The sequence below is a fragment of the Chlamydotis macqueenii genome, chromosome 1, assembly GCF_036417535.1.
Source record: "Chlamydotis macqueenii isolate bChlMac1 chromosome 1, bChlMac1.mat, whole genome shotgun sequence".
Taxonomy (NCBI): Eukaryota; Metazoa; Chordata; class Aves; order Otidiformes; family Otididae; genus Chlamydotis; species Chlamydotis macqueenii.
This window is the reverse complement of record NC_141556.1, coordinates 132,102,282-132,116,108: the sequence shown is the minus strand read 5'-3', so window position 1 is coordinate 132,116,108 and position 13,827 is coordinate 132,102,282. Positions and strand designations below refer to the sequence as shown.

The following is a 13,827-nucleotide window of genomic DNA, read 5'->3' as shown; positions in this document are numbered from 1 at the left end:
CATTTGGGTGGGGCATTTGGGGTGGAGTTTTTTTTTGTTTTTCTTAGAAGTAAAAACAGCTGTTAAACTTCTGTCCTTGTTTCAGCAAACACCAGGTGTATCTTTGTAAGCAGAAACTACTCTGGGAGTCAGGCACTTGCCTACGTATTAGCAGGACTGGAAACAGTAGTTTTTTACATGTTTGCAGAAGAAGGGTTTTATTAGACAGTGATTTACAGACAGGAACGGTAACTATCCTCCCTAATTCTTAGTTTCTTAAAGATCAGTGATTTCTGGAACTGACACCTTCCTATCAGTGTCTCTGTTTTTTTCCTCTAATAAGTATCGTTTTATACGTGTATACACACACATATAGATATATATATTAAAAAATACATGTACAGCCACACAGTTAAAGGCAAAAAGTAATTTAACAGCAAAGAACTGGAACCCTGGTAAAAATAATTAAAGCTCAAATGGTGCACTGGGATTTTTGTTCTACACAGTATCTGGATATGAAAGGAGATGACATCAGTATAGCAAGTAAAGCCTCTGAGAGGTGTCACACACACTGCTCTAAAAAACTGTTTCTTACATGAATATATTCAGTGTTCCACTGGCTCTGATTTCTGTGATTCTGTTAATTCAATTTTTTTTGTATTTTTTTCTTTTTTTTTTGTTTTTAAATATGTTCTTTTTAAAAAGAAGACATTCAGAACAAGACAGGCAAGATTATGTGTTTTTCAGCTTTTAAATATACTGCTGTCATCCACAATTTAGTTCATCGCTGATTTTGTACTACCACGTAAATTGTCATTTGGATCATAGCACTCCACTTCTTTAAGCAACTACTCATATGCAACCAAAAACATACCTTAACGATTTCAAAGTGAGTAATTCACATTTTTACCTGGATTATTGTACTGCTCAGAAAGCATTAATGTACTTCTGCTTCTGGCTAAAGATGACTGTGTGGGAGTCAGCAGTCGAGAAACAAGAAAGTTTTCCATTGGACTAAGATGCATGCGGTGAGCTGAAGGATGGGAGCAAATAAAACAAAATTTAAAACGCAAAGAAATAAAACAATGCCAAATTAAAATAACGGAATCAAAATGATGAAATGATTAAATGAAATGAAAAAAAATCTTCAAGTGCTTGAGATTTAAAATATTTAAATATATTTTTCATTCCCTCTGGAAAAAAAAGGTTTCTAGTTTCTCCATAATTTTAAATTATTTTCCCACCTGTACAAAAAATACAATAGGTTAAGACCATGTTGCATTTTGTTCTTATACAGAGGCATGTTCCATTCTGCAAAATGGTTGCTTTCATGACTCGGCAAGAAAAAGGTTTGCCTTCTTCCCCAGTAGAAAAAGGTGAAACATTTGGTACAACAGCGCAGCTACTCACTAATGTGCCAACCATACTGGGACTGCATTTAAAATTTGCAGTCTCACTGCATTATATAAGCCTTATTTATACAGTATGCCTGCATTCCTTCCTACTCCATAAATATAAGCGTGAACTATGTAAGACAGATATTTATAGATGTTCCTATTACATGCATATATACAGCCATCTATCTTAATAACCTCAAAGCTATTGATGAGTTTTCATTAAGCAATTCAGAAATGAAAGTAGATTTACCTTCTCTTTTCATTCTAGAAACAAGCCTTCATTGTCACTTATTTCAGTCAATATATTTTTTTCTCATTAGTTTTAAAAAAAGGAGAGGAGAAGGAAAAAAAAGAGATAAAAAAAATCTAAAGAGTTCACAGTGGGATAAACCCTTCAAGTCCTCTCTGTGGTGTTTAGTAGCCACTAATCCTGCAAGATGATCATCTTTTGCTGAGCCTTTCGTGGATCAGAGTTTCAAATCAAATTAAAGGGCTCTACAACTCTGGTAACCAAATTGAAATCTCCCAGGTGGCTCATCAGACTTACTTCTGCCCACGGTACATCTCATGTCTATTGCTGAGCCACATGTTTGCTTTGCTTATTTTTCATTATCTGGCTAGAAGATATATATAGTTCCTATACAGTTATAGGAAATTGCTGCAGTCGCAGCGTGTACAACCCTGTTTGCGGGAATATCAAAAATTGAATAAGAATCAGTAAAAAACCCACAGTGTTTGTTGCTGGACAGGGATTCCAGCACAGCAGCACAATCTTGGGATAGGCTACAGAACTATTTTATTGTATTAACTTACAACCCCTCAAACGTTTGAGTTGTTTTGAGTATCAGACATTAGCAAGTTACATAGCTATATGGACAAGAAGAAGTGCTTTAAGCAGAAGGAGAGTTGATGCTGGTAGGAGACCAGCATATTCACTTGCCTCTGTCTGGGGAATGTGTTATTGCCGCTGTGGAGGAGGAGAGGCGCTTACTGATTGGCGATTCCATTTGCTTTGGCAGATTCATTGTAGAAGCTGAAAGTTTGTCACATGCTGCAGAGAGACGCATTGAAGATATTTGTATTCACATCACAGTGTTGATAAACGCCCAAAATTAACCTCGCGTTTGTACTCGTGGCCCTTGCCACAGATCACAGCACTGAATAAGACATGAGATAAGCTCTTTCCAACTGCTGGAGGACCAGCATTTTATTAAGACGTGCTTTGGGATGCAACTTTCCTGCTTGTGAATTTAACGTTCCAGTTTTACAACAGCCTATCTTTTATGCTGTCACAGGCAAATAATTATGTATCAGGTCTGAATTAGTGAAGCCATTCTGATACACGATATTCAATACCAGCACAAGCAGAAAGTTACCTAAAGAAAATGAACTGCACACATGACAACTCTGAACTCCCCATCTCCATTCCCCCTCCCCTCTATTTTCAGTCTGGAAGAGCTAGAGTAGGCCTCAGGTACTACTCTAATACAAAAATAAAACAACAAACATTTGTGTGTTCCCACGATGAGAACTCACTATTTTAGTGACTGATCTGGCACCAGCCATTTGGCTTTATCTTTTTGTGTTTGATGATATTAAAAAAAAAAAAAAAACAAACAAACAAAACCCAAAAAAACAAACCACCAAAAACCCCAGGCTCTCTGGTACTACTCCAAGTGCTTTCATTTTTCTTCTGAAATACTGTTTGACAAAGCCTGTTTGAGCACCATACCTATTTCCTACCTTGCCATTTATTCAATCAAATGACAGGAAAACGTTATTTAGGTATTGCTATATATTACAGTATACGATAATCACTGCACGATGCTCAGAAGCTAAAAGCATAGATGCTTTCTCCGTTAAATTTGAATTCCATTTTTTTTCTAAACGAGAAATGTCTTCAGCGAGACACACATACGTGACCCTAATTCTGCAGCCCCTAAGTTACTGTATTCTTTATTACATCCATCAAAATGTTGCCTCAGTGGCACCTGCAAGACTTGCCTTCATCTATTACAGTAAACAATACAATTCTCTATGTTTGCTTTTTTAAAAAAAAGTGTTATGCTGATATGTTGTAACACATCAGTTGCACATCCAAATCTCTTTGTACGTGAACAACAATTAGTACAAAAATTTGAGCCTGATTGCACAGAAATAATGGTTCTGTGAGATTGTTACCATGCATTCTGCAGGAGTAACATCCAAATTTAGCTGCTCCCTTGGAGGGGAAAGAAGGAACCTAGTTCTTAAAAGCACAGGCTGTGTTACATTTTCAAAATGCTAAGTACATTTGCAATCAAAATTAGAAATCCTATATGCCATCCACTCTTAATTTTGGAGGACTCATCTATTCTACAGTCCCTTTATTGGAATAATATTTTTTTAAAAAGAAAGATAACTGAACAACATAAAAGAAAAAACACAATTGCTAAAGCAAAGTCAACTACTTGAATTTGATACAAATACCGGCTTGGCAAAAAATCCATTCCAGGAAGCTGAAAACATAGTATGGCTGATTATACCAAATTTGCTCGTTGTTAAAATATTAAAGAAAAAGGCCTTTGAGAATAAAAGAGAGGACTGTTTTGATGAAACATGGTCTCCGTAATAGTTTCTCTTACTGTGCAACTGAAATTTTTTTCAACAGCACCTGCATATGTCCATGAGAACTGTCAAATATACGCATAATTATATTTACACACACGCACACAAACACAGAGCACCCACAGAATTAACAGAGATGAGAATCTGAGTGGTAGAAGTCCACAGTTAGTGAGAAAACCATGAAATGCCTCTACTGTGCTGGAATGAGAGGCATGCACTGCTTCACCATGGCAAAATGAAAAGGAAATTAAAAAGACATTTGGTCCACATCGCTAAAGGTAATGCCGTAGAATACCAGACTGAAATAATAAGAAAACAGTGGTTAGGAAGGACAAGATCCGTGGATGGTTTACAGTGATTAGAACAGTTACAAACGAGACACGATGGTACTGTGATTCTCTGAAATACCATTGAAGGAATCAGCAGGAGCAGTAGAGGTCACAGGGTCTGGAGGAAGGGTGTTGGCAGCTAAACCTAGAACAGGGGGTGGGGTATTTTCTGATTCACCTACATGGCAGAGAAATCAGAGCAAAAAAGAGGTGAAAGAAATTACTGACTAAGTTGGGAGAGCTGGAATTAAGCATAAACTGCATCAAAGACAAACTGGTTTCTTTCTCAAAGTATAAAAGACAACTTTTATGATCATATATATCTAATTTCCTGGCTTTTTTGATGGCATACCATGAAAACTATGATATGAAACAGTTTGCCTTTTTAGAGTTAAGTATATTTATTTATACACTGTTTTAAAGAAGGCAACTGTCCTATTTCATCATCACCCAAACATGGATATTTTTTCCCCATACCATCAGTTATTCAAACCTGACAAATTTAAACAAATTGTATGATTTAAAAAAGAAAGCATGCATTCTTTTGAAATATAAAAGCAGTACATGACTGATAATGTAACAAAAATAATTAGTTTTGAAGCCAAATCAAAAAGAGCAGCAACGAAAAGCATGTGGGGAAAAAAAAAAAAACCAAACTATTTTAAACTGCACATGCTGCATAGTCATCTAGACATTCCCATCAGGTTTTTAGAAGTACCAAACAAAACCACATCATCTTTTGCAAGGCTTAGACAGCACTCAATCCTTTGGTGAATATTAAATTTGCTAACTGTGTGCGTGGGAAGACAATGCGAGGGAAGATAATAAGGGAGAGACAGCATAAATTTTCATTTTAGCATCCTCCAAACAGATTCTGGTTACTTTATTAAAATGATCTGCATTCCTAAAGTTAGGAGTGACCTTCCTCCCAGGAAATTTTAGAGAAAGGAAGCCTGACGAGCAATTACAAAGCATTTATTCACGCCCTGAGGCAGCAGCCCCTACAGTACCACCCTAACTATAAAATGCATCATCCTTACTGTCTCCACAACCTCATGCATTTTGCACTTCAAGATCTGCAATGCAGGCAGCCTGTTTCACTTACCATCTCTCCCTCCTGAGCCTGCAGCCAGTGCTCCTCCCCACGACCACCGCTTCTGCTTCTGTTCCAGCTGCTGGCTGCGTTCAAGGGACCGACGCATCATGGCTTCTAAACGTTCCTGGTTATATTGGTACAAAACCAGAAACCAAATCTGAATCAGTTCTTTGGGGGCTTTTTCCGCACCCCTCCTTCTGAAACCACGCTAAAATTACACAGTTCCCTTGTTGCTCCACGCAAGATGATTACAGAACCTTGCTTGCAATAAAAGAAAAATAATTGAATAAAGAATGTATCAGCATGCTACCTACCTCCAGATATGTGTCTCCTTTGTCTGCAAGCCACTGAGGTCACTACAGAGGCCTAAGTAAATAACACAGGTTGCATCACTGCCTAGCATCTGCTCCTGCTGGTGAGGCTGCTGCTGTGCTCTGGACTTAATTTGTATAAGAATAATGCTCGCCAAGCATTAACTCCTTCTTGTCTATGCAGACCTCAGGATTTTTTTTTACCATCCCTTCCCCAGCACGGCTAAATTGCTGCAATGCCAGTGGCTCCTCCTAGCCACGCAGACAAACGATCGCTTCAAGCCAAAGTAGGTTACTTTGCAGGATGCTCTATTTATTTATTTACTTTTACAAAAACTCCCTCCTTTCTTCCACTATGTTCTTTACAGTCTAGGCATTTAAGAACTGCTGATTTTTTTTTTCCCTCCTGCATATTTTTCTAGTGTGTGCTCAGATCATGCTGTTCCGAGATTTATTTTTTTTTTTTCCTCTCCACCCCAACATCCTCCTCCATGGCTTCGTGAGTTAGGATTTTCAGATGGGGAAGAATAAGATTTCTTTCTCTCCCCAAATCCTGCTCTACCTTTAATTTAGAGCTATGTATGGTCACCTTATTCTCTCTCCACCACCTCCTAACTCTCAAAGACCTCCACGCAGTTTTCCCACCTCCTCCCTCTGCTAGTTTCTCAGTAGTTTACTGTTGTGGCAGTGATCTCTGCACCTTTTCTCTTTTTCCTTTCAAGCAGATAAAACCTGGTTCCTCCCCATCCACCATTCCATCACCCACCACCTTTTTTCTTTCCTTTCCAGTAACTCATTCGCACCTGGCAACCCTCTCATTTCAGCAGCCCAACTCCTACTATGAAAGATGAGTCTACTCCTGCAGCCTCCAACTCCTGCCCCAACTGCTTTTAGCCCTTTGATCCTATTAGTATTTCTGGTCCTATTAGTTACTACCTTTGTTATGTCCTTCTGGTCCAATAAGAAAAAAAAAAAAACTCCAACTCTATCCACTTCAAACTCTAGATCCTGCAGGTTTCTGTGACTACATCATATCCCCTTTGATTTCTATCAATCCCCCGCTCCATCTCCAATATCTTCTGGTAGCTCAAATCAACTGTGCAGAAAACCTCTCCTGCATCTCTTGGCCAGACTGCTTTCTCTCACTGATTCATGACTTCAGTCTAGGTTTCCTACTCCCCTTCCCTGAAATATTTTACCACAAAATTTCAGTCTTTGTCCAAGCATGTCTCCTTCAGTCTCTGCACTGATGTTGAGCCTGTTGTCTCTAACGGAGTTCCTTCAGCAGAGCAGACCCTAACATCAGGCACCTCCAGTAACTACCATGTCTGGAATTTTCATGCAGGTACCTGTAAACTTTGCGTTACCTTCCTGGGGCTCTGTCTATGGTCACTGGCTTTCTACAATGCCAGATGCCCTGTCATCATCTTTGGTTATCTGCAATACATTTTTGTCTCTTCCACATCTTTGAAGAATCTCTTCTACTACCATGACTTCCACTAATTTATTTCTGACCTAATTTTTTCCACCTCATACAATCCTGCTATCAATTTCAACAGCAAGCCACTACCTTTTGTCTTTAAACTCTCTTAATTTTATTACAAATCACTTGTACCATAAAGAATTCCCTCAATAGAAAGAGTGAAAAAAGGCAGTTCTCTCATATCTTTTCCATCATTCTCAGCTCTCCTGTCCCTGTTATCTTTCAGCCAGATGACCCACCCTGCTGTTACAATTTCTGCTGCCATCTCCAGGAAGATGATCTTTCAGTCATATGTTTTGAGTTCTCACTTCAATGCTGTCTCCCTTCTATGTCTTTAGCTCACGGTCTATCAGGCAACATCACGCAAAGACCACTGAAAGCAGGCAGCTGCTTCCGTACTCTCCCCCGCTATTCTTTCCCCCTCACTGTCTAGTCAGTGCCATCAGTATCCAGGCAGGCACACAAATGCTCTCTGCCTCTTTCCTCCTCCTTTTTCTCCCTGCGGAGCCAACACACAAAGCATCACAAAGCTCAAGCACAGCCTCTTCTGCAACAGCACAGAAAAACAGAGTTTTTCTTCTTCCCTTCCTCAGTTCTTCTCCCTACTTTGGGTGTGAAAGGAAAGCAAACTTCCTATCTCTGGAATTCAAAGTCACTCCCCTCTGATGTAGTTTGCTACAGCCTTTCTTTCTTCTCTTACTACTTGATGATGCAATTTTCACGTTTAAAGCCTGCATGTGCTGGCTTTGCATTTCAAGTTCACACTTTCTGCTTTTAACTTCCCACCTCCCAACGTTAATTTAATTCTGTTTGCGTCCCTTTTCCGCACTTACTCTTTCCAAACCTCACCTCCTATTTCATCATCAGTTCTTCTCTGCAGTCTGCTTCTTTTCATTACTATCTTCTATGCACCTTCCCCCAATACACCTTTCTACCCATGCTCTTTACAAAGGAAAATCACCCTCTCATTAAAGCATACACTTATACAGAATCTTTCTTTCTTTCCATATCTAATGAATATTGCTATACATTAATCAAAAAAAGATAAGATGAAAGTAGTCAAGTTTCAGTTATCCAGGTGATTTATGTTTGGGGGGTTTTTTAATGCTGCTTGGAGCAAGGACCAGCAATATTCTGTAGTTTGCAAACCACAGAATACACTTATACCACCTACTATGAAAGCATCATTTTAAGAATAAAATGCATGATGAAACAGATTAAAGAAATTAAATTATTTTTCATTCATATTTGAAAGCCCATGCTACCTAAAATCTGAGGTTGAAATCTTCAATTACATGATGTGGAGAGGATCATTCATTTTCATTTGCAAAGAGCCTTTCATTAAAGCACTATGGAACATAATTATCAAATCTCACTAAACCCTGCAGATACAGCTTACATAAAGAACAATATGAAGGCCATTTTTCACAAAGAAAGGATATAGTTATTTAAAAAACATTTTGAAGTTAGCACAAAACTAAGAAGCCAAAGAAAATGGTAAAACACATGGCAGCATAGCATAAACAACTCACACATTAATAATTTGTTCTGTGACAAAAACTAAACAACAAGACAAAGCATTCCTTCATCAGCAAACAATGCGCAAAACCCTTTCCCGTCAGTTACACATTAAATACTTTCATAAAAATGTATCAAACTACCCATGTGATCCTCATTTGGGAACTCTTAACAGTTAGAGATAGAGGAAATAATCTCTGCACTAAAGAAATAGAGAGCTTCCACAAAAATACTATACTGTACAAGTTTTACATATAGGGAAAATTGAGTAAAACCATAAAAAAAAAAACATCTTCTACTAGTATCCAAAATACACGTTACTTTCAAAAATTCAGTTATTTTTCAGTTATTTCAGGTTTTCCTCGGACTCAGCAACAGAACAAATGTTTGCACTGTCTGAATTAAAAAAAAAAAAAAACACAACCCAAAAAACCCAACAACAACAAAAAAACCCGACCAAAAATAAAACAATCTCAAACCAAACCCAAACCCCAATACTGAGATAATTAGACTGAGGTACTTTCCTTTTCTCTATGTAAAACATGACACAGATGTGAAAACAAGGAAAAAATTAATTTTACAAGTATTATAACTTAAAATAATTTGTGCAAACAATTCTAAACCAATCTACTTTATACATACAATACAGATATCTAAAAGAGCCAAAAAAAAATCTTCCTCTTCGTTTTATATATTCATCAGCCCTGTATGCAAGTAGCTCACTGTTTCCTGATATTATCCGTTGGCTTCATCTTTTGAGTGGCTCTTCCACATGGCAACAAAAGAGCTCCATTATCTTCTATTTAAAGAAAGCATTAAAAAGCAATACAGTATTTTTAAATGTAACTACCCATCTGAACAGAATTAATTTCTACTCTCAACCAGTTAAAATTATGGGTGTGTAGAAAGAGCAAATTTATTAAGGGTGTGTGCATCAAAGAACAAGAAAGGACAAATGAAAGCTCTGCATTAAGCTACATGGGGAGCTGCAGCAGCAAGCAATGGCGGGGGGAGCAGAGGATGGTCAGTGTTAGAATCATAGAATCATAGAATGGTTAGGGTTGGAAGGGACCTTCAAAGGTCATCTAGTCCAACCCCCCTGCAAGGAACAGGGACATCCCCGACTAGATCAGGTTGCTCAGAGCCTCATCCAGCCTGGCCTTGAACGTTTCCAGGGATGGGGCCTCCACCACCTCTCTGGGCAACCTGTTCCAGTGTTCTATAACTCGCATTGTAAAAAATTTTTTCCTAATTTCTAATCTAAATCTACCCCCCTCTATTTTAAAACCATTACCTCTCGTCCTATTGCAACAGGCCCTACTAAACAGCCTTTCCCCATCTTTCTTGTAGGCCCCCTTGAGGTACTGGAAGACTGCTATCAGGTCTCCCCGGAGCCTCCTCCAGGCTGAACAGCCCCAACTCTCTCAGCCTGGCCTCATGGGAGAGGTGCTCCAGCCCTTTTACCATCTTTGTGGCCCTCCTCTGGACCTTCTCCAACTGGTCCATTTCCTTCTTGTGTTGGGGGCTCCAGAACTGGACACAGTACTCCAGGTGGGGTCTCACCAGGGCAGAGTAGAGGGGCAGAATCACCTCCCTCGACCTGCTGGCCACGCTCCTCTTGATGCAGTCCAGGATGTGGTTGGCCTTCCGGGCCGCAAGAGCACATTGCCTGCTCTTGTTAAGCTTCTCATCCACCAGCACTCCCAAGTCCTTCTCCTCAGGGCTGCTGTCAATCCATTCCCCGCCCAGCCTGTATTTGTGCCTGGGATTGCTATGACCCAGGTGCAGGACCTTGCACTTGTAATGAGGACTAAACTTTTATTCTTATGTCCACCACACAGCAAATTGAGAGACTACTTGGCAAGCATAGGAAAATTTTTATATTATTCGTGCAAGTGAATTCCATTAGTATATGAATTGCCAAAATATGTTTGGAAAACAGTTATTATTTCCATCTATTATAATTCAAAAAGTAATTAGCTTTGAATTATAATATAGTAAGTAATTAACACTAACACCTTCAGAGTTTTTCACTCTCTTGTGGTTAAGTGCATACTTTTTACAAATGTAACAATTAGTGCATGTGCACTGAAACAATCTCTTCAATGCTGCAGGATACTCTTTTCCATTTAGCAGTTGTTACATCCATCTTTCAAGTTTGAGCGCTGGATTAGATTTGATGTTGTCTACCAGGAGTGGTTCATGTAAATGTCAGTATATCGGCAGGATCAGTACTAATTTTATCAATTTCCTTTAAAAAAAAAACCCAATGGTTTTATTAAAAATGGATCTTTGACAAGATAGATGTTATTGCTCTTACTCTAGTATCCTTGACATGGCCTGTACAAGTGATGCTCATATTGTCTTATGGAATACCAGAACAGAAGAACGCAGCTTCTACAGAGACTTCCCAATACCTTGCGTAGAGCTAAATGTTTATTTGCAAGGTATTTCCAAGTCACATGGAAGTTTAAGATAGGGAAAGGGAAAAAATTACTTGAACTGAACAAGGACTAGCTTTGATTTTATCCACTCCCAAAGCCACTGGCTACTTACTGTTCAAAGCAATTCTTTAACAGCTTCTGGTGAACACCACCACACTTCTTTCCTCAAGGCTCAGGGATTGCTTTTACTAAAGGAAATAGGCAGCTTTAAAAGTAATATGGAGGGAAGGGCAGTGCTACTGAAGATTTCTATGGGTAAGAAAGGTGCAGCCAATGAAGACAGGATGATTTTTCAGAAACATTTATTCAGTTCCCGTCTCAGGAACTGGACACACTTCTGCTGTGCTCTTCAATAAGCTCCAGCTGCCCCAGAGAAGAACTTTGCCAGAACACTTCCATTCCTATCAACACACACTTAAAACCACCACTTCTCACCTAGCACTATAGAGAGGGAAAAGTAAGCAAAATAAACTGAACTTTAGCCACCTCCTGTTTGAGAAGTCCTTTGCACACAAAAGAGCCAAGCAGAGGATGCTCTGATGTAGGAAGCCAACAAGTCTCACAGTTTATGAGCCATTCATCTCTCTAAAATTCTTACAGATGCAACAGTATTTTCTAGAGAGAGATTTATGTAACTTGTTCCTATCAGAAATATGCACTGCCTTCTGCTGTGTTGAAAACCAAGGAAAAAGACTTAAGGAAGTCATAAAGGACAACCAATAAGGCTGAGAGCAAGGAAGAAAAATATCTCTACTTGGCACTTCAGACACCTGATGAGCAGGTAAAATACGTGCTCCAGTCCCCAACCAGCGTAAACCAGTGTTAAAAGGAGAAACATTGAGGACATTATACAGTATATTGACTCACTGGCCAGGGCACAACCCCTCCCACAGGTGTGGGAGTTACTCGTTCAGAGCTCTTCCAGTAAAGAAGGCCTCAAATGCCCAGAATGACTCACAAGCAGTACCTTCATCCTTACTCAGACCTCCACTACTACTACACATAGGGGGTTTGAGGGGCTTATCAGAAGAGCTGAGGGGACGTGGGATTTGGCATATCCTTTAGTAGAATTCAAGTGGAATTTGAGAAATGACGGAATGACAAGTAACCATGAAGGGAAGCCAGGAAGCAGTGGTGTCTCCTTTTCTCAATTTCCTTCTTCCTTCATCCTCCCTGCTCTACAGATTATTCACCTACATACTCTCTCCTCCTTTAGAGGCTCCTGGATTATTCCTCCCACTAGGTCTAATCCATCCCCAAACGCACAAGCATCCTCTCCTGTCCTCCCACCCACATAGCCTTCCCTCAGCTTCCTCAACCTGGGGAAAAGGGGAGGGAGGAAAGGAAGGGGAAAGGAGCCACTTTAATCTTCCGATTAAAGTGAAAAATCAAACAACAAAAAAATTTCAATGGGCAGTGGTACACTATTCTGATCCCATGCAGAAGCGTTTTATCTCTTTTGCAAAGATATTTTGACCAAAAAATGAGGGCAGAAAAAAAGGAAGGTTAGTAACTGCAGATTTCTAGAGTTTTTTATCCAGGAACTAGAGAAATATCTTCTTTTGGCCTTTTTTTTTTTTTTTTCTTTGGACTGCTGCTCCCTTTTCCAAAAATCATTAATTCTTTATCAGCTGCAGTAGCAGTGCTAGTGTTTTTCTACAGAATGCCATGCAGAGAGACACACAAACACACACACTGCGTTCAGGGATCTGTACTAGAAACTGGATTCACTAGAGCGAAAAAGAACTTTAAATTATCTCAGCAGGTATAGTAGAAGAGAGGAATGGTATGAAGATGCTTCAAAAGATACATCACTAATTCTGTTCCGTGCCAGAATTTTAAACCAGCCTAGATACTTCACTGCTTTAAGTATGAATTTGATTTTATGTTACTGAGGAAAATCAAAACATTTTCATAAACCTTAGTTCAGTTTCATGGATAGTAAACAAAACCATAAGAAAAATCTTGCCTTTTTATGGAAACACTCATCTTTAAAAGCTACCTTCTGCACAGCTGGTGTTTTATCGCCTGACAGAGTCCCACATATGCGAGCATAAGTAGATGACTATTCTGTGATATCAGATAAAAATCAAGAGATAAAAAAGCTTTGGAAAATGTTTTTGATGTACAAGCAGTAGTAGAGTATTTATAGGTATGGTGATGTGCAGTTGCAGTTCCCAAAGTAATGCCCACATGTCTCTGGTCCAAAAAAAAGAAATCAACGTTTAATGCATGTCAATATTCAGCTATGTTTAAAGCTACCACACAGAGTTGCTCTGACGTATATCTCCCAGTGGACCTTACCTCCTCCTCTTTAAGCTTTTGTCTCCGTTTTTCTTCAACAGCTGCTCTCTTCTGCTCCTCTCTCTGCCTCTGTTCCTCCAGTCTTCTCCATCGCTCCTCAATTTGCTTTTCATATTGAAGTTTTGCTCTTCTCTCCTTCTCCAGTATCTGCTGTTCCCTAGCAGCTTAGGCATAGAAAAAGGTGTGTTTGACTTTATGCAAATTTTCTCCTGCTTTAAAATTATTTGATAACATGACACAATAGAGTAAAACAACAAATACAACTACACAGAGTTTTAGTCAACTAAGATTAAAAAAATATAGTGTACAGAAGTGCTGGAATGATTAGTAAATCTAAGTGATTTGTTCAATAAATAAAT

General features: G+C 39.0%; 1 protein-coding gene across 1 annotated transcript in view; it reads right to left on the bottom strand.

Annotated features, from left to right (window-relative positions):
* The window catches only part of MAP7D2 (MAP7 domain containing 2), an 84,341-nt gene that overhangs the window by 21,431 nt on the left and 49,083 nt on the right, over positions 1-13,827 (bottom strand). Inside the window, exons 3-7 of the mRNA XM_086767389.1 lie at positions 13,469-13,632; positions 5,418-5,532; positions 4,392-4,490; positions 2,317-2,427; positions 890-1,012 (exon numbers count right to left, since the gene is read on the bottom strand). Of these exons, the coding sequence (XP_086623515.1) occupies positions 890-1,012; positions 2,317-2,427; positions 4,392-4,490; positions 5,418-5,532; positions 13,469-13,632 (612 nt within the window). The remainder of the gene's footprint in view (positions 1-889; positions 1,013-2,316; positions 2,428-4,391; positions 4,491-5,417; positions 5,533-13,468; positions 13,633-13,827) is intronic.